The sequence below is a fragment of the Excalfactoria chinensis genome, chromosome 3, assembly GCF_039878825.1.
Source record: "Excalfactoria chinensis isolate bCotChi1 chromosome 3, bCotChi1.hap2, whole genome shotgun sequence".
NCBI classification, from domain to species: Eukaryota; Metazoa; Chordata; class Aves; order Galliformes; family Phasianidae; genus Excalfactoria; species Excalfactoria chinensis.
Window position 1 is genome coordinate 70,096,509 of NC_092827.1, and position 27,805 is coordinate 70,124,313.

The 27,805-nt window shown below is 33.6% G+C and overlaps 1 protein-coding gene across 8 annotated transcripts in view; it reads left to right on the forward strand.

Moving 5' to 3' along the window:
* Positions 1–27,805, forward strand: part of RYR2 (ryanodine receptor 2) — a 314,525-nt gene that overhangs the window by 262,500 nt on the left and 24,220 nt on the right. For 3 of the 8 annotated variants that reach the window (XM_072331791.1, XM_072331787.1, XM_072331788.1), the window contains 12 exons: positions 739–835; positions 2,909–3,012; positions 3,549–3,600; positions 3,742–3,795; positions 5,370–5,393; positions 14,063–14,162; positions 14,379–14,458; positions 16,977–17,053; positions 17,234–17,307; positions 18,844–18,861; positions 25,177–25,257; positions 25,978–26,066. In XM_072331791.1, coding sequence (XP_072187892.1) covers positions 739–835; positions 2,909–3,012; positions 3,549–3,600; positions 3,742–3,795; positions 5,370–5,393; positions 14,063–14,162; positions 14,379–14,458; positions 16,977–17,053; positions 17,234–17,307; positions 18,844–18,861; positions 25,177–25,257; positions 25,978–26,066 — 850 coding nt within the window. The remainder of the gene's footprint in view (positions 1–738; positions 836–2,908; positions 3,013–3,548; positions 3,601–3,741; positions 3,796–5,369; positions 5,394–14,062; positions 14,163–14,378; positions 14,459–16,976; positions 17,054–17,233; positions 17,308–18,843; positions 18,862–25,176; positions 25,258–25,977; positions 26,067–27,805) is intronic. The other 5 variants (XM_072331789.1, XM_072331790.1, XM_072331792.1 and 2 more) reach the window with 3 other exon arrangements.

Genomic DNA, 27,805 nt, shown 5'->3' on the forward strand with positions numbered 1-27,805 from the left:
GTACACAGCATCATACTAACCTGAAATGAAGTCTCTTGGCAGCTAAAAATAGAAAAAAGATAATTCCATATGTAGCTTCTCTTACTTCCAACGAGCAGAGCATCTGTACAAAGCTAGTGTTCGTATATACTTCAGTTGTACATCCTCCTTTTCAGTATGTGAGACTGAGAACTGTTTTAGATGAGTATATCAAGGAAATTCTTCGTGGATACTTCTTTATCGCATGGTCTGCTTTGTACTGAAACTGAAGGGGGGGGGGGGGGGGGGGGGGGCGTAAAAGAAACAGCTCATTCAAAATCAAACAATTTAGGATTTTAAATGTGTAAGTCTAATCTTGAACATTTACAAAAGTTCTTGAGCACAATCCAGTGTTGTCCATTGCTGTTATCTTAGTATTGAAATTAAAATAATATTTCATTTTAAAATAAAATTCACTAGTGTGGCAAAGTAATTTATTTCTTTCAAGTTCAATTTGTTATTATTAATTACAGAAAACATTGTTATTATTTTTTAATATAAAATTTACAAATATTAATGTGTAACTGTTTTGAGTAGAAAATTTGAATGTAAAGATCAGTTTTAAAATAATTGCTTTGGACATGGTTTCCAATGGAAATTCTGCTTCCTTTTTAAATGGTAACTGTAATGTATGGACTGTTATTCAAGCAAAATGAAAATTATATTGAACAGATCTTCTCTTTATGAATTTATAACTTTTGTTTTAACTATCCCTTTTAGGCATCGAGCTGTCAATCTCTTTCTTCAAGGATATGATAAATCTTGGATTGAAACAGAAGAGCACTATTTTGAAGACAAACTGATAGAAGATTTAGCAGTATGTCTGGGTGCATAGGGTTGTGGGAATGTATTATGGATTAACATTCATATTGTATAATCATAAGTCTCTGAGTCATGTAAGAGGTTATCTGAGCTACCTTTACTCAAAAATGTGAGCTACAACAAAGACATTCTGATACATATTAAAAATCACAAAAAAGAACACCCAGGAGATTACCAAATTTCCTTAGGCAATCTGCCTCAGGGCTTCAGAGTACCATCGTTATTAAACTTCTTGTCTTTGCCAGCTGATGACGTTGCCTTTCTTCACCTGCCCTGTGCAGAATGGGAACAGTTTGTTGCCTTCTTTCTTCGCTGTTAATTTTTATGTTTTTGAAGATATTATAACTCCTGTTAAAACCATTTAAGTCAAAAGGCTAGAATAGGAAACCAGAGGAGTTCTAGTCATAGATGAGACAGTTTCTCAGATGTAGACATGAAAAGGTTGTTCACTGGGACTTAGCGCATAAGAATCCTATTGGATTGCTGGTCATGGAAGTAAGGATTTTTACCAGCAGTCAAGTGTTAGACTCAGTGCCTGATAATCCCTGGAATGGTTTTCAGTAAAGGCTTGTGTCCTCATCCTTCTATAACTGTCTCTCAGAAAGCTAGTTTTTTATGAGGGTTGCATAGGACCAAGGATAGGGAATGACTGTGCTAGGAAGATTTTTTTTCCATCTCTGTCAGGGTCAAGTCAATCTTCTTACTATGAGGAGGGCCAGGCTCATCAGGAAGGGGAGAAAGAGCCTTGGATTGTGCTTTATGTTAAAAGGCCTGGTATTTCTGAACTCGAGTAGAAGTAGTAGTAGTAGTAGTAGTAGTAGTAGGGCTCAGAGTGTAGCCAAGAATTCTCATTCTTTAGATCTCTGTAGTCAGCAACCATAATGTACTATGCCTTAGTACGTTGCTTCACAGTACTTAGAATTTTGGACTCTCTTTTCAGCTAAGAGTGAATAATTTAAAAGAAGAAATGCAATGAAAACTTTACAAAAACTCCCTACTTCCTGAATTTGCCAGATTCAGACCATCCAGGCTGGTGTAAAGGGCATTTTCTGGATGAAGGAGATGAGCATTTAAGTAAATTGTTAGGTTGACACAGATATGCTTCCTGAATCTATTTAAGGAGTTTAATTCTGCTTGTTCTTAATTCTGATTCAACAGATCAAGCCTCTAATGAAGCTAGGATTTTAGAGTTGGAAATTAAAATCATAGAAAAAATTTAAAATTATTTTGTTTACATAGTTTTAGGAAAATTCGAACTAATGTGATAAATTTGTTAGTAGTTTGTTGGTAAACATTACTGAACCATAATGACTTATGGAAACAATGTGTTTAATAGATGATTAATAATGAGATTTCATTAAAAGTAACTCTTTTAGATCTTAATATTTAGAAATGGCAACTAAAACTTCAACTTTTTTTTTTTTTCCCCTTCTTATTTTAAGTTTGCTTTAAACTTTTTGAATTTAAATAACTATAGGAAAAATGTCTCAAAACAGTGAAATTTGAGAAAGTTTATTTTCTCAGAAATGCCAAGAAATGCTTTAACTTAGTCAGTGGTGAATTTTATCCTCCATTCAATCTGAATTAAATCTCTGGAAACTAATAACTTTCATGAAATATTAATGGAACTTTTGCCATTTGCTTCATCGATTTTGGTTATATTAGAGGTTTTTTGAATGATAATGTTATGGAATGCTGCCATGTAATTAAAGAGAAAGATTAGGATCCCAAATGAAATTGAAATAAAGAGCAGGAGAGCATCCCCCATAATGGTAAGACATAATTACAACTCTATTTTGCTGTGTTCAGATTTCGCTATTGATACTGAAAATACTGTCATCTGAAGTGAAGTTGCCATTCCCAGCATAACTGTCTTTACCTATAATAGAATTAGGCTTGTTTGTGAAACAGTCATTTGTATGTATTTGTATATATATATAAAATTGATTAATATAAAACATTTATTATACATTAATGCTTAAGAAAGAGAAAAATAATTTTCACAATGGATAATTTAATATACTTTTTTTTTTTTTTTCCTTAATCTTTATCTTGTTTTTCTCTAAAGAAACCTGGAGAGGAGCCATCGGAAGAAGATGAAAGCCTTAAAAGAGTGGACCCATTACATCAACTTATTCTGCTATTCAGTCGAACAGCCTTAACTGAAAAATGGTAGGGATAGTGTGAAATGCTCTGCGGGGTGTATGCATGTTTCCAGATTCTGTGTTTGAAGTTATCTTTGTATGTAAGTCAAATTGCATGGTTTAGGACAGAACATGAGAATATATATATATACATAGGAGAGATTATAACATGACTAATAATATTTAATAAGTTTCACAGAGACACGCAGATGACTCATAAACTTTGTCATAGATACAGATGCTGTACTTCTGGCAGTGTTCCAGAATTATCTCTTCTATCTGAATTCCTTATTGAAAATGAAACTCTAATTATTAATTATACTTCTAGGAATCATTAAAAAATTAACCGTGCTGTCTTCATTGGAATCTGTTTTTTAATATCTGGGCACTGTGTTTGTAGGTAGCCTTACTTTCCATTTTATATTAGTTAATCAAGTCCTCATTTTCAAAACAGATTTTTGTAATTATGAGCATGGAAATACTTTAAGTGATTTTTAACGTGCTGAAATAGTTCTACTATTATTGCTCTAAGATTCTTTCTTTTCTCTTTCCTTCATTACCCAGCAAATTGGAGGAAGATTTTCTCTATATGGCTTACGCTGACATTATGGCAAAGGTAACTTTTTCATTACCTCCTTCATCTTTTCTGTTTCAATAACATTATTGATGAAGATCAAGAGAAATTCTGTATTAAGTCAACTAATCCTTGCCCTTTCTTGAGCTTGTTAGTAACTGTTTTCTTTTTGTGCGTTATCAGAGTTGCCATGATGAAGAAGATGATGATGGTGAAGAAGAAGTGAAGAGCTTTGAAGTAAGATTATACTTCTGTTTCTTTGGTAGTATTTTTCTTGTTTATGTTTGGGATTTTTTTTTCTGTATTTTTTTTTCCTCATAATATACATTTTTCATAGCTTCCAATTGACGTTTATGTTTCTTGGTTTATTGCTTATTGCAGCTTATGAAAAAGTCAGAAACTGAATTGGCAAAAATGAGTCATCAGACTCACAGCAGTGAAACAAAAACATGTTTTGTCACAGAAGGTTTTCTGTATATGTAGTAGCTTAACACATCTTGCATGTTTAGTTGATTGACTTTAACTGTCTAGTTACTAGTTACTATTTTAGAAGTCTGATACTAACAGACTATCTTGCAAGGTATCAGATTCAACTTCAGTTTTACATAAATTTTTATTTTTGTGTCTACATCGGTACTTTTTAATAAAAGATTAGGTGTTTGTTTTTCTTTTTTGTTTTTCTTTTTTTTTTTTTTTAAATGAACACTGTGAAGCATTTTCTTATCTTGAAAATAGGGAAGCTGTATTTATTGTGGATTAATATAGAGCTTTTAGTGCTATCCTCTGTAAGAGGAAGCACAGATACATGAGTTTATTGCAACAGTAAGAGATGTGAGCCCTTGTTATGTATTTGCTCTTTGATCTGTCTCTTTTGTCACCAAGAAAATGAAAATCAAATTTGTTATTCTCAGAGACGGTGATGAGAGTTAGGTTGTGAAAACTTTGAGGATATTGATCCTAGCATTAAAAGATGTCTTGTATTTGCTAATCAATTTATTTTATGTATTTAGTACATTTGCTAAAGCACAGAAACATGATTTTATTCTTTTTTAATATTTACAATAAATTATTTATCTGATATGAAACTACTTAAGCGGTTTTGATTTTTCAGGAGGGATTTGGGGCATGCTTACAATTAATTCTCATTATTTTGTACATATCAGATTCTGTTTGTTTTCTAAATGCTGTATGAGATAGTAAGGAACTGCTGTAGTGCATGTTCCCTGTTTTCCAGTATACAGAATACCAGTTCCTTTTAGTCCCTCAGGAATTATAGAACAGCTGAATTACAAACTAAACTAATAAGTTATTTTCTGCTTTGTGATAAATAACTAAGTCTGATTCCAAATTTCCATGCTCCATTTTTTTTAGTTTCATTTTTGGAAATGCAATGTATGACATTATCATTGACTAAACAAAGAATCTTTCTGTAGGTTTTTGTCAGCATGCTCATACATGCTTATTAGATATTTAAAAGACTTATGTTTATAAATGCAAAAGTATATAAATGGAAAGTCATTGAGTTGAATGTACAACATTACCAGCAAGTGTTTTATTATTTCTCCTTATCTGAATTATACTGAATTCCTTGTTTAGTATTCAAATTTATCTTTTGAAAGATTATTCTCATTTTTATTTTATTTTTTTACATTATTCTTTTCTGTAGCTATGAAATTCCTACTCAAATAATGCATTAGCTCTTCAAAAAACAATTTTGTGTATGTATGTGGTCAGTCACTTACCTGCAGAAAAAAATTTTGGACTTCTTTTTCTTATTGCTATTTCGCTTCTTGTCCTTGCCCTTCCCTAAGGTCACAGGATCCCAACGCAGCAAGGTAAAACAAAAAAAAAATAAATATGTGTGTATTTGTCTGGGTCTAGTTTTGTGACTTTTAGGCCCAACATCTTCAATAAGTTCATCTAAAAGTTCTTGAAAACATTTCTAACGCTTTTGTTCCAGCATGACATCTCTCCACCAAACCCTTCTTGTGTGCAGAATCTTATCAAAGACAGCAAGAACTATTTAGGAGAAGTTCATACAAAAACACATTGCCATTTTGGGGAAAATTGAGTGTCACTTGGCTTGTTCATATTGTTTTATTTTTCTTGCTTTCTGTACTTTAGTTATTTTCCTTCTGTTTATAATTTAATTTGGATGATTTAACTGATATATATGGCTCTGAAGGGAAAGTCCTCTGAAGGGACTTTTCTTCTGTATCTTAGCAGATACGCATTTTTGATACAATAGCAGAATTGTTCATTCAATATTTGTCACAGTGATCTCATCTGTTATATGGTAGCTTATCTATGGGTTACATCATTGGAGCAGATGGAGATCTTAGTCTTTCTTGATAGAAACTCCTCCATAACTGCAGTGATTTCTTGTTGTTCCATGCTTTCTCTAAAAACTTAGGCAATTGGTGTAAAATTTTGCAGTTGTAATTAGTACAGTGATTCAATCTCTTAACTAATCTTATATGACTCTCAACGAAAGATTGGCCCATAGTTTATGCACCAACTTAACAGCATACTTCATGCATGTAGAAGACTCAGTTTCCACTGCTGAATCAAACTCCTAGCTGATAATACTACAAAGTTGATGTTTTAAGCAGAGATATAGCATGTGTGGTAGATAATTTTTTGTTCTCAGGCTTTTAAATGTAATTAATTGGTTTGTGGCTAATGGAGGCTAAACTAAGTAGAGATGACTTACTTGAGATAAGAATGTTCAGATTTGCTTAACAGTCAGGTTCCAAGAAGTGTATCAGATGAGGTTTAGACTGGACATAAGAAGGAACTTTTTCTCTCAGGTAGTGGTCAGGAACTGAAATGCCCTGCCCAGGGATGTGGTGGAGTTGCCATCACTGGCAGTGTTCAAGAAGTGTCTGGATAGGGAGCTAGGAGATATGGTTTAGGGGTTTTCCTGTAGGTATGGTTAAGGGAGGACAGTTGGACTAGATGATCTTGTAGATCCTTTCCAACCTTGTGATTCTGTGATTCTATGATTCTAAGTGGTTTTAAAATTCCGTGCATATGACAATGTGGGGATCTAGATCTTTGTGTTTTTTTTGGTTTGCTAGTATTTACTAACTTTCATCTTCCAAACGTTTCCCACAGAACTTCAGAAAGAGAATATATACTTCAAACTCTATTTCATTCTCACTCCATCAATAGTTTGCTCAGTTCTGTTACACCTTCATGCATTAAAAGCATTAATCTAGAAGATGAGTATACTCATCCAGACTTGCAAAGAATTGTTTAAAAAGTATTCTAACTGCTACAACCGCATCATGCATACTAAAAAAAAAGCCCAAAAGAAAGTATGTAGTCAGTCTATATAGTCTGACTTTCTGATGGAGAAGTGCTTTCAAAAGGAAAAAGATACAAATTGTTGTTTTCTTCATGCATGACAGGAAACTGTTGTAAAGACCATATATGCCAAGTGTATGTGTGCCTTTGTGTATTTCTGTCTGTCTGCCTGCTTATCTTGAAGTACAATGTTAAGTCTGTACTGGGTCCTGTCCTGTTCAGTATTTTTACCGATGACTTGGATGAGGGTATCGAGTACACTCCCAGTAAGTTTGCAGGTCACACCAACTTGGCAGGATGTGTTGATCAGCCTGGAGGTAGGAAGGCCCTGGGCTGTCTAGATTACTGTGTTGAGGCCATTGAGAGTTCAGCAAGACCAAGTGCTGAGTCCTGCACTTTGGCCACAACAACCCCATGCAGGTCTACAGGCTTGGGGCAGAGTGGCTGGAAGACTGTGCAGAGGAAATGGACTTGGCGATGATGGTTGATGCTTGTCTCCACTCGGCTGAGGGAACTGTGATTGTTCAGTCTGACAAGAGGAGGCTTGGGGAGACCTTATTACTTTCTGCAGCTTTCTGAAGGAAGGTTGTGGTGAGGTGGTCAGCCTCTTCTGCCATGTAACTAGTGATAGGACTAGAGGGAATGGCCTCAACTCACAGTTAACTTTCTACCCTCTGAACAGTTGCACAGATAACTCCTTGTAGAATGAATGTGTCTTCCTTGATTCTATCTGACAGGAAATTATTTCAAATTGAAGTTTTTTTTACTAATTGAGTGTAAATTGATTTCTTCATTTGAGTCAATAATTCATGTGGTTTGCTACATATTAGTGGGCTCTAAATAAGTGACTCAAGAAAAAGAATCAAACCTAGTTTATCTTTTCAATATTAATTGGTTAATTCTGTGAAGAAACAGGGCTGTAAGAGCTTGATTTCAATTACTGGTAACAACTTTGTAAATTTTTTTTAAAAAGGATATATTATTCTGTCACTTATTTCAGGCTCCTGTACTTAAAAATAATACAGGCTCTTAATGGAGGATCTAGCCTACCAGAGATGGCCACTATTACCTAGAGTGCCATATGCAGTGTTACTAGTGTTTATTTTGAAGAATGATAGGATCAATTTGTCAATTCTTAGGAATTAAACAATTGTCATGGATTTCCCTAGATCAATCTATGTCTGTGACAGGGCTGCAGTATTAGGCCCGTGTGCCTTCTGACCCAAAAAATGGGAAGGGAAAGGGGGAAGGGGTAGCTCCAGATGGGAGCTGGACTCTAGGAAACAAAGAGAGCATCAGCAACGATCTAAGGGGGAAAACTTATTTTACTAACTTTGATATAGGAATGCAAGATACCACAATATAATACAATCTAATTGAATTTGAGGCTAATAAATCAAGTAAAATAAGAGAGAGCTTTCCCAAGACCAAGAAGCCTACTTTGAAATTTAAGGTGCATGGCTTGGAAACACACCCACACCCACTGCCAGGCAGTGAGAGAGAAAGTGAGAGTCACTTTCATGACATGTTTCCCTGTCTGACTGTGAGGTCCTCTGGGACCTAGTTCTTCTTCTCTGTGCTCCAAATGATGTTATGATGTGGAATACCAATAGCAAAAATTACAAAACCATGACAACAATCCAATTAATTTGTTTTTCTTTAGTTTTTCCTACCCATAATGTCTAATGGAATTAATACAACTTTTCATGTACTGCTTTAACAATTCCAGAATCCTCATATCCTCATGAGCAGAGTTTGCCAAAACTCAGCCTTTGAAGAGCTGAGAAAATATGTCCTGCACTGCTAAAGGAAATAAAATGTGAAGTCAAATAAAAGGTCCATTTTAAGTACTTCAGAGTTATTCTGATCTCAGAAATGGGCTAAATTGATTTCAGTAAACAATATATTAAAAAAAAAAATAAAAAAATTCATTCTAATAATGAAAGTGGTGAGGTGTTGTTTTTTGTTTTTGTTGTTCTTACTGTATTTATTTTGATGTGTTGCTGAATATAATCTTTTTCAACATTGTTAGCTAATGCATTCCAATTTAGATTTTTATTTAGAGCTATATTAAATCTTAGTTTGACTGTAGATAGGGAACTACGAACTACCCTTATATTTCTTGAAGACCCAATGTGCTCTACTCGTGGTTAGTTGCTTCGTGTTCTGATTTTTCTTAATAGGTATAGGAGCCATTATTATGAAACTTGCTGATGTTTGGGTCACCTCAAATGAGACTTTAGTTTCAGTTCTTACTAGAGAATTTCTGTAGAGGTAAGAAAGGTACATGATGAAAGTCTTCATTCTGTAATAGCCTGTAATCTTACTTAATTTTTGATGCATAGTCCAGAGTTATGAGAATCTTTGGTGCCATTTTGTCAAGTGGTATTTGATATCAGAGGTATAGCTACTCTTTATTAAATGATACTAAATGTTTTAGCATTTGATTTGGCACATAAAAGTGATGAATGAATTTGATACATAAGAACTCTTTCAGTGTTATCATCCAGTAGATTACAATGCAGTGGTTAAACAGAAATCCACGTGAAATTTTTCTTTGAGTGTGACTAGAATCAAGTTGAATAAAATTTAAGCATAGACCCTAAAGGATAATTTAGAAGGTCTTTTCACAGTCACTGATGGAGTTGTCTGTTAATCTTGTGGTAGCATTTGGTCATTTCTCTGTTCTCTTAGCAGATGATATAATTTTGTACAGAATTGTATCCATATAAATTTCTAATAAAACTGAGAATGTTATTAAGAGAAGAGTCTTAAACTGGAGGACAAGAGACTAAGTAGAGCACATTCTGAAGGAGAGTTTCATATGCTGGCTGAGGAATTATGCCATTCACCCCTGGTGTCAGATTGTTAAAGGAATTCTCTGCAGATGGTTCTTCATAAGGGGGGACAAGCTAGGAAGTTGTTAAAGCCAGAGCGAATGGCTTTTCTGCCTTACACGTCAAAATGCAAACAGATTTACACTATGTCACTAGTTACCTAATGTGTGACACTGTGTTTGTATTCTTTCTTAGGTCTTGATGTTGCTGACAGTGTGCTATTTTTTATTTCTTCCTTATTTCTTATTTCTTCCTTCCTGTGCTCTCCCAGGCAACTTGTGTCCATTTCCATCAATCACTTTTTTTTTTTTTTTTTCTTAGGAAGAAAAATTTTTTTTTTTCCTTCTTAGAGAACTTGTGTTCATCACTGGACAGTCAACCCTTCACTTGTCATTTCCTCCTACCTATTTGCAGTGTAGTTTATAATATCACTGACTTCTGATCAATGCAATTAATACCTTCTTTATAATAAGGTCAGTTTCTATTATATGGCTGCTTTGGGGTATACGAGTAACATAACCTACAACTGATTATGGGTAGCATACTATGAAAGTCTTAAAGAGAAACTCTTTACAAAATGAATGTTATATGATATAATTGTAGTATTTTGGGTTTCATATCAGGAACATGGTGATAAATGATGATTTGAGGATACTCATTAAGATAATTCAAGATACATTCTGGCTGCTTTTGTCTTCTGTGTCTATCAGCGTTCCTTCATGCTACCATGGTCTAGCTGCATTGGTGTGATACTCTGCAAGGGTACTCCCCAGCATGCCACACGGTTCAGTGATTATTTTGGCAGATATGGTGAATTCAGAATTCAGATCCAGTCATAGTAAAATATTCTAAATGATTCATTAATTTTGTGGGTTTTTTTCATTTTTAATTCGCATAGAGAGTTAAACATCTGTTTCAACTATTCCAAGTACATTGAGTTTGTTATCCACACAGTTTGAAAGTAATGTATAGTTTCATATCTATGATTTGTGTCAACAGGAAAAAAAAACAAAAACAAACAACTGGAAGCTGAGAACACACAGATTTTGAAAGCCCCCAAATATTTTTTTCTCATGGCAATATTAATTCCTACCTAACCAAATGGAATCAATGTGATGAGAGATATCATTATTGGTACAGCAAGAATATGGTAGCAGTAATATATGAAAGAAAATTTCTTTGCAAGAAAGGAAAATATAAGTGAATGACAAGGTAAACAGGATGACATTAGTAAGGATACTGCTGCAAGCTGAAATGGGGAAATTTTTACAAAAAGGAAATGAATAGTGAGGGATTGTATGGAATATTTTTGAATTTATAAGTTATTATAATAGAGTAGATCAAAGCACATGTTTGCTTAGTAATATTTAATAAACACCCTACTGTAGGAATTCTACCAGAATTACCACATTCAAATTGAATACATTTAGTTTTGAGGAATTTAAGAAATTGCTTCAGGCTGCATTTATCTAAGAATATGGCAGTTAATTTGTGAAGTTGTTTATCACTTTTAGTGATGATGCTTGAATAGCATTTTCAAAGGTTTTCAAATGTATTTACTGATATTAGACTAGATAGAAGGTTTTTACTGATAGAATGATAGAAATGATAGAAATGTCTGGTATTATGATATATCAGTATTCATAAACTATGGAAAAATACATAGAGGAAGAAAGTACAGCAGATGACAAATGGCTTTAGAATTTTAAAGAACAGTTTTACTAAAAATTCACTTTAAAGATAATTTTCTCTTCTAGGAATTTAGTCATTTTCTTTTTATCTTATTACTATGTTTTGTCATCTGTACTTTAAAAGAATTTCTTTTCATTTTCCACAGTTTGTGTTTTTGGCCTGTAGTTTGAGTCTCTGCTTTCAGAGTGTGACGAAAACACCTCTTTGTCATGGAAGTTTGCTGGAGAACATTTGTAATGTGTAAATACATATCTAAGTGATCAGCTTTTTTTCCATGTAGATGTAAAGCTCTCAAGAAACATTAGATTTGCTTTTAAATTATTTATTTATTTATGTGGGTTAATTGCTTTAAGTATTTCAGGTCATATGAAACATTTTTACTTACTGTTGTTATGATTTCAGTGAATGCCAGGAAATTCAAGCCACTGGTTTGTTATTTTGGTAACTTTCCTGATGTTAACTGACAGGCACAGTAAAGCACAAAACCCCAACCTGTTATCACAGGTAGCTATTAGCAAAAAGCATACCCTCTGGAAAAATGGATAACCTGAGCAGCCAGCAAGCTCGATTAGTGTTGCATACCTTCTGTATTATGGATGACTCACTAAAAATCAGTGCTGCCACATAACAGGATTTATACCACTCTACTTTCGCAGCCAGATTTACATGTTTATGTATTAATATTGCATAGGGGAAGCTATAGAGAAAATGCATTGTAAAGCTGAAGAAGGCAACATGCTATTTGGTGGGACTCATCACCAAATGTTTTTAGGAAGAAGTGTTTGTTGATTTTTTTGTGTGTGTTTTGTTGTGTTTTGTTTTGTTTTTGTCTACCTAAACAGCTTGTTGTGTCATGGGAAATACCAACCTTCTAACTTCAAGTTCTTCAGCAATATCTCTTTCTTCTGTTCCTCTGTAGTGCCATTGCCAGAATTATGCATATCTACTTTTTTAGTCTGGAGTGTACCAGACTGCCAGTTTGCCTTTAGTGTACCCATTTTTAACACCTCAAAAACATTGTATAATGAATGTAGTATAGCTGGTAGTAGGCTTGTGAGTAATAAAGCTTGCAATGAAAGACAACTTGAAAGATTGTTGGGTCTAAAACCAAAAGTAACTATGAATAGGAAAAATGATTTTTTTTAAAATTATTTTTATTTTTTCACTAAACACTGATTGAATAAAAGGAAAATATTTTATTGTAGGTATACTGAATCCGTGATGTCACAGTTTTATGATGGTGTGTGTGTGTGTGAGCACACATAGGTGTATGCGTGTGTATGTTTCTGTTTTGTTTTTGTTGAACTCCCAGGAAGAGGTTTAAACATGAAGGCAAAACTTTCAAAGTTTAGCATGGCTGCCATATTTTTATTTTTATTTTTTCCTTTTTTGTGACTCCATCTAGCTCTGTCACATAATTTAAGGAAAAAAGAAAGATACAATTTAACCATAGGAGAGCTAATAGTGTGAAAAAAAAACCCTGATGAATTTTGTTTCCGCAGCACGATAATATCAAAGATTTAAGAAACAAATTTGCCAGCCTCGGCGAGAACTCTCTGGTAACAGCATAAATGTCTGTGTTGGTTTGCTTTTGAGTTAAAGGTTTTCTTCATTCATTTAAACACATTTCTCTTTTTCCCTCTTTTTTTTTTTTTTCTTTTATTATTCATACTCTCTATATAGCAAGCCTTCATTTTTTAAACCTCTTCCATCTTCCAATGTCTTTTTTTCTGTAACTTCGATGGAAAGTTTATGGCAGCAAAGCTGTCATTCTGGCTACTTCTGCTGCAGCTGTTCCTGCTTTTAGGTCATACATGTTTTGGGCGTTGTGTTTTTGGACATGATACTAACTGACTGTGTCATGCTCCTTTTGAGTAAGCTTTCTACCACGCCATCTGATGGACTCACTGTCATAGGGCTCTATGCAACGTCCATTTTGCAACTTATACTGCTTAGTCATCCTCAATTCTCCAGCAGACTTCAATTAATTTTGTGAAACTTCAAATTCATCTGGAGTTAACTGTGCCTTTATGTTTGCTCCTTATGCTCTTCTTTGTTTTTTTTAGTAGTAGTTTAAATTATAAAGAACAAACTTCACCATTGCTCAAGCAGTGCCATGCAGTATTGTTTGTTGCCGCTATAGGATGTGAAATATAAAAGCACAGTGTGTTCTGTCAAATACTCTGTTGGTAGGGTGGGCAATCTGTATTGTGTTGTAATGAGTTGTGAAAAAAAAAAAAAAAAAGTGAAATGCTTTGGTTACTCTGGTATTCATCAAGAACTTGCAACTCGAGAGCCATATACTGAGCAGTATTAAGTTATGGTCCCACTGTAGAAGATAATTGAGTGTCAAATGTTGCACAAAAGTGCAAGATTTTTATACGCTATATATATATATATACATATATATACAATTAATATGGGCTTCGAACTAACCTAATTATTTACAATTGAGATAACTCTTTTCAGATAAACTACTAAAAACATACTAAAGAAAAATACCAAGGGGATAATATTTCTTGACTATGTTAAATATCTGTTGGATAGCACTGTCTGTATTAAGTTGGTCCATGATGTTGCCATAGAGCCCATATACTAAGAGAAAACCTTTGGAGAACTGGTATTAACTGAAGTCTTCATCTTAAATGACTATAACTTTTATTCAGGAAAAAGAAATGGAAAAGCAAAAACTTCTGTATCAGCAAGCCAGACTGCATGACCGGGGTGCTGCTGAGATGGTTCTTCAGACAATCAGTGCTAGTAAAGGTAATTTTTTCTTTTAAAATTGATTTCATGTTATTTCTGGTGAACTTAAAGTGCTCGCAAAGGTATTGACGCAAGCTAGCTATCATGAAACATACTATTTTACATGAGAAATGGAAACATCCCTCCTGATAACTGCCAGTTATGTCAATGCATGGTTACTTAATAGAATATTCTTGTTTTAAAGTGTGATCTAAAAATATTTTTTATTATTTTAAGGTGAGATGGGGCCAATGGTTGCAGCAACCCTGAAGCTAGGGATTGCCATTTTAAATGGAGGAAATTCTACTGTTCAGCAGGTACAGTATTTGTCTATTTTCACTCATTGTAGTCGGTACAGAACTTTATAACTAAGTCTTTATTACTGTAATTAATTATGTAGTAAGACTATTTTCAAGTGTTATTTATACTCTTAATATCTTCCCCAGAAGAAAACAGATTACAAAATAATACCTTTTTTGTTAGATATATTCTTTTTATCTGTACATATAATTAATCTGTAGAATTCAAGGCTTCTTGACAGTTTATGAGCTGGTTTGGCCTGATTCTGTGACTAGCAGGGTGGACAGATCTCCAGATACGTGCCTGTAGAAAAGAGAAGACAGGGAACCCCAAATAATTAAAAACAGTGGCAGTGATCTGAGGAGAAACAAACTAATTTACTAGATATAGTACCAGAAATTCAAAATAACACACTATAATACAATATAATTAGAATTGGAGCTAATAAACCAAATAGAATGAGAGAAAGAGTGTCCAAAATAAAAACCACACAGAAGGCCTAACACTAATAGTGTGTGGTCAGAACAAACAGCAGTGAGAGAGCCTGACTATTGAAAAGAGGGTTGTCAGGTGACCTATGGAGTTATTGTATGCGTTCTCCCTGAGCAGGATTGCTAACAGAACAGCAAACAGTCTTCTGGGGAACTTAAATATTCTCTTCTGGACAGGTGCCCAGAACTGGAGCATTAACTTTTTAAATCCATAATGTACTACATAATGTTATGATGCGGAATACCAACAACCAGAAATCATAAAACCATGACAGGCTAAAATAAATGTTTTTTCAGTTTGTCTGGAATGGAGAAACATTATGTTAAATTGTTATATCCGGTGAAAATTTTGTGAAATAATATCTGGGAGGTGTCTTGCAGCCAAAAGGGAAAAATTACTGGTCTCATTATTCACAGAGAAATCTTTACACTTCAGAAGTCCTTAGCTTATGCCTTGGACAGTCTTTGTGATAAAAGCAGAGAACTCAAACTTGATTTTTTATTTTGTGGTAACATAATGTAGTGAGCAGAGTGCAAGTCTGGTATTTTGATGGTATTCTATACTGTTGAAGAAAAGTGCCTCATGCAGACTGCATTCAGCGTTCTGTAATAGTTCAAGATTCCTGAGTTGGGAAGGTTTCAGGATTGTCATTACTACATTGCTGTGGAAATTTCAAGGAATACAGGAAACTGGGAATAGTTAGGCTTCTCTGTTAACTAGCCATTGAAGAAGTTGAGGACAGCCAAAGAGGACAGCCATTTCTGAGGCTATCATTTCTAGAAAGTGACCTGAAAGTACACAAACTATCTAGAGAAGTATCCACTTGAATGTCTACCAGTTGTTTGTCTTGTCCTGACAGTAAAGGACTTAGAAAAAATATGATTTGTACATAGTTATTTAATCTGAATTTATAATGCAACAATGTAGCTTTTAAAAATAATAATTAAAAAAAAAAAAAAAGTTAAATTTTTTAACCAGAATGCAAGACAATTATGAATGTGGTTAATATATTAGTCCTTGTAGTCTAAATTACATATATATAAAATAAAAGCATCACTAGTATAGTAAGAATTGCTATTTTTCAATTGCCTCATTTCTACTCCTTTTCTCAGGTGTTATATTCACCTTTCCAATTTTTTGGGGGCCCTAGCATGAACTCCTCAGTCTTCCTTGGGAATAATGGCAAAGGCAGAGGAAGAAATGTGGAAGCAATTTTGAAAAGTCATCATCATTTGGCATTCTTTACTACAATTAGTTTTCTGTTGATGGTGTGGGTTCTTTTTCCACCATCTTGGATCTGTGTAAGGTTGTGATAATACATTCTGTTAACAGTGTCTGATTTTTTCGTTCTCATTTTGGAATTTGCTTATTACCTTTTTTTTTCCTATTCTTTTTATTACTTGTAAAAAGACTTTTATCTCATTCACAAAGTGAATTCTTACAGCATTCCAGCTGAAATTGGTCTTTGACCACTATGATTTTTTTTCGCATCTGGGCCTCTGGTTTGATCCTGTATCTTCACTTGACAGCATATTCATTCTAGAATGAGAGTGCACTTCAGTGAATAACTTCTTGTAATTGTAATCTATTATCAGAAAAGTAATACTGATTACACTGCAGCTGAAACAAATGTAAAAACACTCTTCTGACTACTGACATGCTATTGCATCTAAAATAAGCTAAAATGAATTAAGGCCATGAAAATCCCAGGCTGGTGCTGAAATAGTAGTGAACAGAAATGCATTGCTGAGTTACATCCTATTTATATTAACCACTAAAATTCTGCTGACTGAGTTGACTTTGTTTTCCATGTTTTAAGGAGAAGTAAACAAAATAGATGCATTTTCTTTCAAGGATATGGGCATTAAGTGTTCCTTTTATTTTTGACACCTTCACTTTTCTCAGCATAATTTGTAAAAATTAGAGATATTTTGAAACACCAAAAAACACTAGTGATCTAGGATTGATATAGTATTATGAAAACTAGAATAACATGTAGTGTAAATATTAATTCTCTGATCATGTGATCTGTTTTTACTGCAGAAAATGCTTGACTACCTCAAGGATAAGAAAGATGTGGGTTTCTTTCAGAGTCTTGCTGGTCTTATGCAGTCCTGTAGGTAAGAAAATATCTACTTTAAAAATTCAGATAGGTATAGTAAGCCACTGAAATATATCGTTTTGACACTAGTATGATTATATGCTTAAATGAAATCACAGATCCTTCTCTATCTTTCAAAAAATAAAGTACTACATATATTTAATTAATCTCTGAACAGATACAATTTTTCTCATTTCAGTGTTCTTGATCTAAATGCATTTGAACGTCAAAACAAAGCAGAAGGTCTTGGCATGGTGACTGAAGAGGGATCAGGTAATAATTTAATAGAAATTATATGTGAACATTTCTCTTCCACATTTTGTAGAAGAAAATTTGAAAGAAACCTTTAAATATGTATCTACAGTCTGAAGCTAAGATATGGTATCTAGAAGTGGCTTATATGTAATTGGTCTACTTAAACCCATACTTGTCAATAGTAAATAAGTTTCAGAACTCTCTCAAAGGAGGCTTATCCATCATTTTGAAGAAGTGAAGAAGAGATTGCATGTAAAATTGAAAGTAGGTTCTAGTTACAAACAATGTTTATGTATTTATAACATTTCAGAAATCCTTAACCAGTTTCAGCATAAAATGAAATTAAAAGCTCCCACCTGATTTCTTAAATTGATTTCTCCAGAATTTAAACCAGACAATTTAGTTAAACAATAGGTTAAATAGTGGATGTCAAGAAAAAACTCTATTTGTTGTTTGGAAAAAAGGTCTTCTGGGAAAGCTGCTTCTTTGAAATAAGCATTTCTGTTTATCTGCAGTAAAATATTAAAAAAAAAAAAAAAAAAGTGCTTCACTTTTGACTTTGTACAACTTCAGCTTTCTACCCTCTGTGTTGTCAGTTCACTGTCAGTTTCTTTCTTCTGTTTGACAGTAAGTGCTTTGATTACCTTCCTATGTTGTCTGGAATGGTTAGTCTCATTTTTACATAACTATTAGGGCTACCAAAGCACAGTTTCTCCCCTTATGTACAATATTTTTTACAGTGTATTTTTGTGTTTGAATCCTACAGTGACCAAATCTTTTAACATGTTTTTATCTTAAAAACCAGGTAAAAAAGCTTGACTGCATAATCATCATTGCATCTTGGGGCTCATAGATCATACCTGCAACACTTCATATCTCATTAGCTATTGTGCCTGTAACTCTTTTATGTAGCTTATTTCCTGACTATTCAATTACTTGTATCAAGTCAGTACAATAGAATATTAAATTTGGCTGGATTGCTTCAGGACTGATAATAAAATGCTGTTTCTCCAAAAGTGCTCCACAGTAAAATTATAAGTTAAATATATATGGCTAGATTTAAGAGAGTAAAAAAAAAAAACAAAAAAAACCAGTGAACTCAAATGGCTAAACTTTGGTCACATGATTGTAAATTGAACACTGATACAATTATCTGTCATACAAGTTTTTTGACCATTACTTTCATATTTTACTGAAAACTATTTTGCACAATGTTTTAAGATTTTGGACAATATTTCTATAACTAAATATTTGTTTATAATTGGAATTTTAAGATGAACAGCTACCTCTGTTTTGAGAAATTGCTGCTATTGAATGCAGATATAGACAATTATTTGAGCATTGCATAATTAACTCTACTGATGCACTCATTTGAGGGACTTTTTGTTGTTTGGTTTGTTTGTTTTTTTTCCATTTATTTAATCCTTATATTTTAGTATAGTATTAATTTTGCCAAAAGCAATACTAAATTCTATGTTTGCTGAAAACAATTTATCAATTTTATCTTTTTTTCCTGTTTCCTTTTCGTTGAACTAAATGTCCTCCCTTCCTCAGTCATCACTCATGAGCGCGGTAATTATTAAACACAACTGCCTTTTCTTTATTTTTTCTGTTGTTAGCTTTGTGTCAGCACTGTACAGCTCCTGAACACCATTAGAATTTTTTGTTCCTGTAAGAGTGTTAAACCAGTGGTTCTCTCCTATTATAATTATGTATTCTAAACGTTTTGATTTTTGCATCAGCTCTCCCTGCTTTGTTCTTCCTTCCTTTCTCAGGATTTGCACAGTAACTGGCATGCTAGATGTAAGAGCAGCAAGCTTTTTAAAACTTTTTTTTTCTTTTTGTTTCTTTTTATTTTAGCATTCCCAGTATTTGCAATGGATGAATGTTTAAAAAATAAAATAAAACAAAAAAAAATTGTACTTCTACATACACCAAGTCTTGTGCTATAGTCCTCCTGTAGTATTTATGTTGTGTTTTGAATGTAGCTTTATTGCTGCATTGGTTTGTGCAAACACAGGAAATCAGTGGTGGATCCAGTGAGGATTTGAGGGTGGTTAGTGAGGAGAGGACCTGCCACTGGCTAGGTTTATCTAATGTGGTCAGGAGTTGATACCAGGGAAGAGGTGGTTCTTCTCTAATGTAGAGGTATAAATGTTTATGGGTGGCTCGTCTTTGCTCTGAAAACTACTTGATGTTTAAATGTTCCTATACCTCAACAGTACTCTAAAAAAATACTGTAAAATGTCTTGTAAGAGTAGTTGCAATGATATGTTATCATAAACCTCAAGAACTAAGAATTAAAAATAAAAAATGGATATACCTTTCAGCAGAAACACTAAGCTCAAACACAGGAGATGTCTTTTGATCAGCAAAATGTTGAAGGAGGTGAAAATCTCAATTTTTGCTTGTATTTTCAGTCAAGATTTCCATTTAGCAAACTAAGAGAATTCTACAGTTAGGATCATTTGTTATTGACAAGCAGCGACAGCATCATCAAGATAGAGTAATTACACTAAGCCAAACAAAAGAAAGGTTTCTCATTTTCTTCTTAGAGTTACTTTATTCTATGAGATTATGATCTCTTCAAATTATAGTGTTTTCTGTATTATAAAGCACACGTTTCTCAAGTCACTGAAGAGAAATATACGTAAGAGCTGTCTAGCTGCTGGTATTAAAACCTGATAGCATTATGAAAGCCAAGCCAGTGCCTGTTTGAGGAAACTCCTGTGGTGAACATTTTTCAGGTATCCTAGATTTTATGGGATACATGACATCATATGTCTGTTTGCAATTGTATGAATAGCCACCTGTAAAATACCTCCAAGGAAGTACCAATGACAGATGTGGAACTTTCTCCCATTCTTTTTCTTCAAGGGAGATACTTATTCTATGAGTAACAAATTACTGCTCACTGACAATCGTTTTATTGATTCTCATGGGAGTGGCATAATATAAAATGTGCATTGTAGCCTGTTTTTCATGTCTTCTGAATCTGGCAGAGAAGCCTATTAATGTCTAACTATAAGTGAGTTTACTACATGTAAGTCAAATTATTCTTGCCAAATTCAAAGAAAGACTTCTGTTGACTCTTGTGAGAGTACAGTCATGTTTTCATGAAGGCCAGTGCTATATAAATGTTTGTTTCTGGTCCCACATCAACTTCAGCAATAGGCAGAAAGCCCTATACTTAGTCAACATGAATTTGAGATTCATTGCTCTATTCCAACTGTTTCTTTGTGCTGTCCACATTTTAAGCTCCTTGTCCTGGTATTCCTCTGACTGGTACTACCTTCCCTTTCCAAACCCTGGAACCCCCACTGGTAAAAACATCAATGGTTCTTTCGCAAATGTGTTTCTTTCTTGTTCTTGTGATGTACTCAATGTTGTTTCTTCTGTACGTATTCTGTTTTGATTTGATTGTTCATTTCCTTTTTGGAAAAAAGAAAAAAAAAAAAAAAAAAGGATTCAAAACCAAACCAGTGTATAAATACTATCTTGTGATGGTTTTTCATTCTTCATTTAAAACTCATACTCTGTCATTTCACTGTGAGTCAAAATATTCTTGAAAGTGCAGTGTTTTTTTAAGTGCCTTGCTTTATATCTCATATCATATGGAAAGTTTATGCTTAGTTAATCTTACACTTGGTAGGCAGTGTTCTAGAAAGATACTTTTAATTTTTAATTGTTTTAAGAATTCATAAATAAACTTGTGTATATTAGGATAGAATTATTTTTCTTCCAATTGTAATTCACAATCAGGATAATCCTACTTCTGCACACATTACTTGTAGTTTGAAATTTCTTGCTCTCTGAATAGTTAGGAGAAAGTTTGCTTTAAATTGCTGTTTTCAACGAAATGTGTTAAATACATCTGTCTAATTGCACAGATAGAAAATGATAATAAGGATAGTTGAGACAGACTCAGCTCAGTGTAGAGGAGTTGGACCAGTTGGCCTTTGAAGATTCCTTGCAACTCAAACCATTCTATGATTCTGTGATCACTAACACTCAGCTAGAATTTTAACAAAACACCCTTTGTGAAACAGTAATACCTTTCCAGTCTTTTAGGTATTGTAATGAAAAGTATTTCTCCGAGTTTCTTTTAATCTGAGGAAATGTAATATAGCTAAACTAGGTAATTCTCTTTAGTAGACAGTTGTGCCAGCTTATGGTTTGACATGTAGAAAGGCGAGTAAGTTCCCATGTGAGCAATGTGAGAGTTGATAGGGGAATTTTGCGCCTGAAATTTTACTCATTTTGATTTGCCATCCCATTTTCTTCTGCTTTTATCTTAAAGAGAACATCACTAGCATATCTATGGAAACATAATGTACCAGTCTTTCATGTTGATAAAATTTGTACTAACGTTATTACTGTTCTCAGAAAACACTGTCTTCAGTGGATATAATGCTAGTACATTGGACTACAGACTTCTTAAATTTTAGACTGTTTTTAGTCTAATCTTTTTATCTGTCTAAATTAATGTAAGGATAAAATTTTATTGCATTTAACTGATACTTTACGTGTGAGACATCTTTAAAATATTAACATGCAAATGGAAATTTCAAGAGGACCATTTATATTGTTTTGCACCATATTTGACAGTCTTTGTCATGTGCTATTGTATCACCTATGGGATAGTTGATTTCATCCTTCAGAAAAGAAACCAGAATTCAGACATGGAAAGAACATTTAAGCTGCAAGTGTTAGCTTACTACTGTAATGATATCTGATGGCAAAACGCTTTCTTTATTCATAATTAATACTGGTAAGATACACATCTTTCCTGAATAGGGCTATTCTTTAGTAACTAACAACAAATGGAGCTTGCAAATGCAAATCTCACTTTTAATTTTAAATAAAATCTGTAATTAATAGTAATTATTCCAGGTTAAATTCTTCAAGAAATCATACTGAAAATGGCAGTTCTTAAACAGGGAAAACTCATGAGTATAATCTAGATTAATGTCTAGGTTACAATCTTTACAATACTGCTGGCAAGTTTAAGATAACACCCCACCTTTTCTGTCTTGTGTTGCAAACAGTAACTGTACCATACATGTAGAAATAATTATAACATGTAAATTTACTTTTCATAGTATGAAGGTTTTTTTGTTAGTATTATTTCTTCCCAGTTGAAGAGTAAGTTTTCAATCAAATTTTTCATGTAACTGGAAGTTACCTGTCTCCCTAGTAATAGTGTCAGTAAATCGTTTTTTTTTTTGTTTGTTTGTTTGTTTGTTTTCTTTTTAGGAAAATTTTTATTTTTAGCTATTAATATTGTATTGTGGCATTTTTTTGTTCCTCCATAAGTTCTCAGAAAACTTATTATAATAAAATATAATAATATAATTTTAGCATTGAATTTGATCTGATAGCTAAGGATGTGTTATTAAACTGGGAATTATGCAAACGACAGTGATTACGTGAAATCAGTGTATAATTTTTTGTCATTCTCTGGCGTAGTCTCACTTAATGTGGTTCTCTAAGTTCATTGTAATTCTCTGTAGCCCACATTGCAGCGGTGTTTTCTACGTTTATATTACTGTTTTTGAATCAGTGTTTGTATTTATAAGGGGCACTTAGGTAGCTTGAATTTGGAGAAATGATTCTTGGTGAGAAAATCTGTGCTTTTCTTCTTTGAATCAGATTCTTGAAGTATCAAAGGCATGCAGTGTAAGTATCATCAGTAAGAATAAATTTACTATGAGAGATCTTTGCATTGCTGAGCTGCCTTCAAAAAGAATTCCTGATCCTTTCTGGAAGATTAATGTGTCAATATTTCTGAGTAACAGAAGCCAAATGTATTCCACAAAGGATATTAATAATAAACAATCAAGCAATAACAAAACAGAGAATTATCAAACTTGGACACGTGCACTTTCAAGGAAACAGACATATTTCATTTTTTTTTCAATCAAACTTATTTTCATTTCCTGTATAGTTATACTTCTGTTCTTATACATCATAAACACAGGATATCAGTTTTTCCAAAACTACACACATAAATTTTTCATGTGTGTAGTCATACCATTTACATATAACATGAGCAATGGCAGCATTTTGACTATTTTTACATGTGTCTAAGCAAATATGTGCCAGAATATACATCATATCAACAAAAGCTAAAGGGGACAGTGTCAGGACAAACAGAGCCATGTTGTATGCGGTGTGCATATTTCTATGTACATTTTCTGAATAAATATTTGTGTGAAGTGGCATGAATTTGTGTGTGCAACAGCAAAGGTTGTATTCTTAGATTTTATAGAAAGAAATGAATCTGCACTTCAATTCTGTAGTTTCCAACTAGGCACCTCTTTCAGTCTCTAAGTAACATCTGAAAAATAAAACTCCTGACAACAGCAGCATTGGTTTTAGTCAGATTTCAGTCAGCTGTAGAAATGGATAACTAGCATTATTTAAAATCTTAGTATGCCCAAGCTGTTGGAAGCAGTGTTTTTTATTTATTATTTACTGTAAAACAGAGAAAAAGATTATTTTCAAAAGGATTAACTTTTTCAGCATATGTGAGATTACATACATGCATACAATTTGATTTTGCAGAACTGTCCAATACCTTGTATTCATTTTGTAATTTCTGTATGGTACAGCTGAATAAAATGCCCTCCCCAACCATTAAAATATTAAAATTGGAATTTGTTTTATAACATTTATAAATATCAGTGGGTGAACTAAAAGCGAGAATAGATTTAAAAATATTTTAACTTACTCTGTAGTCTTATTCATGCAAATGGCTTTGATTCAGTGATGTCTTGATATGTAAAAAACACATAGGTGGGCCCTCTATGGACTTGATTTTGCAAGCTGTAGTATGTAATCCATTTTCTCTGCAGTTGTCCTACATATTTTCATTCTTCCATTTTGCTGTCCAAAAGTAACACCTAGCCACATATTCAAATGATGTATATTCTCAAAGAAATTAAGTTTTGTGGTTTCCATTTTTATTTCCATTCCAAACACTTGTCCAAAGTCCTAAAAGGGGAAATTCCTGTGGACCCTTTATTTGTTTTAATCACCAATATTATTATTATTATCTTTTATCGGCTGCTGTTCTATTTTTTTTGCAGTTGTAATTGTTTTCACTAATGAATGTTTGTTTCTTCTCATCTCAGTTCAGCATGCGAAGTTAAGTGTAGGTGTTGAAATAATTGAAATAGCATTGTTTTAATACAAGGCTTACTAGTATACTATTGTCTATTGAAGGATCGTGAAAATTGTTTTAAGATTTATACTTTAGGATGTTATCTGTCTACCAAAAAATGAACCTAGGTCAGTGAAGCACACTAACATTTGTTCTAGTTCATCTTATTGCTTTATTTTGTCAAGAGAAACAAAAGCCCAAGATCCATTTTGTATCAGTAGCAAACAGGTACTAAATCCTGTCTAAATGATTATGGAGAATGCAGATAGCTATATATCCTGGGTTATTTGAAGATATTTTCAAATCTTATCATTTACTTGAGGAATGATTTTCATTGCCATTCAATTAATCCTCTTTTTAAGTACTTTGTTTTGCGATGGACTGTAACAGAATTCTTCTGATCCTAACCTTTGTTTGTCATACAGCGTTCATGCCCAGAATACTCAAACAAGAATGTAAATCATGAATTATTTCTAAAATGTTGCCATGCTCATGTCATCATACTTATAAAACCAAAGTTATTTATTTATTTATTTTTTAATTAAGACTTTTTGAAACAAACTATCTGTCAAGCACAAGTCACATGTGCTTCAGGTAGATTGTAGGCTATAAATTTTCTCTTTCCATCTTCCTTAAAATTAAATACGGAGATTTTCTGCAGGGGGCATGCAGTACTAGCTGTCAGCCTCTGATAACTGTGCTTCCATCTGGACTTTCTGCAGGAGAAAAGGTGATGCAGGATGATGAGTTCACCTGTGACCTCTTTCGCTTTCTTCAATTGCTTTGTGAAGGACACAATTCAGGTTTGTGGGCAGCCTTCCAGATAAGCCAAGGTGGCACTAACTGTAAGATAACTAATGATAAAAGCTCTTCATTGCTGTAAGTTGGGCAGTCTTCCTGAAATGTTATAGAATGTAGTGAAACTGCTAGACAGAAAGAAAAATATTTATATGTGATAAATTGTCAGACCATTTAATCTCTTCAAGCCTTGTAGAAAAGGTTCTGGTTTCCAAACTGATGAATTTTCAGTCTTGACCTGACTGGAAAAGATAAATAGTATAGGAAAATGCACATGATTTATAACTTCTGGCCAGAGATTGAGAGGAGAAAAAAATTTGCATTAACCACTGGACGTGTATATGACCATGCAGTTAGGAATCGTGTAAATCTGAGAGTTGATTTCTTTGTCACTTTGCAAAATATATATTAGGCATCATTCTCTTAGTATTGATGGAATTCTTAGGATGTGAAATTAGTCATAAATATGGCCACGTTAAACTTATACAGCTGAGAAAAAAGAAAAAAAAAATCAAATTCCTGGCTTAAGTTTTGCTGATAAATTGATATGATCTTTGCAATAAAATGATTAAATTCTCAAATAGAATTAGTGGAATAATAAAAATCCATTCCTTTAAGATACACTTTCCTAGATCATGTTATCATGTTTATTCAGAATTTAATTAGAAATAATTTCGTACATTTTGTACTTTAATTTAGACTAAATCTTTTATTTGAAATTTTAGATTTTCAGAATTACCTGAGAACTCAGACTGGTAACAACACAACTGTTAATATTATCATTTCCACTGTGGATTACTTATTGAGAGTTCAGGTAGGTTAACTTCTGTACAAATTAAGTAGATGACAAAGATGGCTATTTATACAACATTTACCATCATGGTTTTTATTTATTTTGATCATAAGGTAGACTGTTCTACATAGAAACCTAGAATTTCTTAATTTCTTTGGAATTTCCTTCAGCATAAGTGGTTTCTTGCAACAAAATGTTCTGTTTACAGCAAGAACAAACTTCATCCTTAAAGCACTGTTCCACCAGAAAGGACATGGGTGTACTGGTCAATTGCAAACTGAACATGAGCCCACAATGTGCCCCGGCTGCCCAGAAAGATAAACAAATCATGGGCTGCATCAGAAGAAGTGGGCTAGTGAGGTGATCCTCCCCTTCTGTGCTGATAAGACCTCACCAGGAATGCTGTGTCTAGATGTGGAGTCCTCAGAATAGTAGAGACATAGAGCTGTTGGAACATGTCCAGTGGAGGGTCAGAAAAAAGACCAAGGGGATGGACCATTTACCTATGAGGACAGGCTGAGAGAGCTGGGACTGTTCTTGGGAGATCTGAGAGTGGACTTCTCAGTATCTAAAGAGTTTCTATAAGAAAGTAGGAGATAGACTCTTTAGCAGGGTCTGTTGTGATAGGACAAGAGGAATGGTTTCAAACTAAAAGAGGGGAGATTTAGTTTGGATATAAGTTTTTTTTTGTGTGTTTTTGTTGTGTTTGTTTTGTTTGTTTGTTTGTTTGTTTTACAATAAGGGTGGTGAGGCACTGAATGGGTTGCCCGGAGAGGTGGTAGATATCCCATCCCTGGAGACACACAAGGTCAGGCTGGATGGGACTCTGGGCAGCCTCATCTAGTTCTAGGTTTCCCTGTCCATTGCAGAGGAGTTGACTAGATGACCTTTAAGGGTTCTTTCCAACTCAAATGATTCTATGATGCAGCATGTGAAGAAGGTAGGTAGGTGCTAAGCAAGTGCACAGGTCAGAGTATGCAATTGTCGACTGACTCCAGTTCCAGAAAGCCTTTTCATCCTTATTCTGATTAACTTATCACTGGTCTGTTACATGCATAGCACAAAGTGAAACGTAAGAGAAGTTCAACATTTCCTAATATGGAAATGGGTATAGGAATTGAGGTAAAGGGGAGGAGGGAAAGCAGAAGGCTGATTTAAAAACCTTTCAAGCCTCCACTTTGAAGATTATCCTTAATCTTTAAATATGAAAGCTTGCAGTCATTACCAGTGATGTTTAATCACTGTACATGGCACTCAGTCTGCTTCATTTCATTTCATTTTTATTTAGAAAAATTTTCTCTTAACCATTTATGTATTGTGACTAAGAATTCCGGCTTATTAAAATAAGTATTCTTTAAGTTACTGCTGTTATCAATATTGCTGTTTATCTTTACACATTCTGTATAAGTTTTAGGGGTAATACAGCAATTTCTATTCCATTGCTTACTTTGTTGAAACTTTTATGATGTTTCCTTTGGGGAAGACGGAAACAGGCATCTTGCATACAAAACTGCCTTTGTTCCCACAACTGAATGGGTATCAAGCGCAGAGTATAAAGAGAGATTCTTTTATGATCAGCGTGCAACATCACAGTAATAATGTGTCCTCCTGTTCAGAATGCAAACAGTTTCATTTCTAAGAGCAGATGGCAACCAATCTCCTTTTTTTCTTTTTCCTTTTTTTTTAATGTTTTTTCTTTCTCTTTTTGTCAGTTCATTATTGTTCCTATCAATTCCCTTGAGATGAGAATTCTTGAAGTA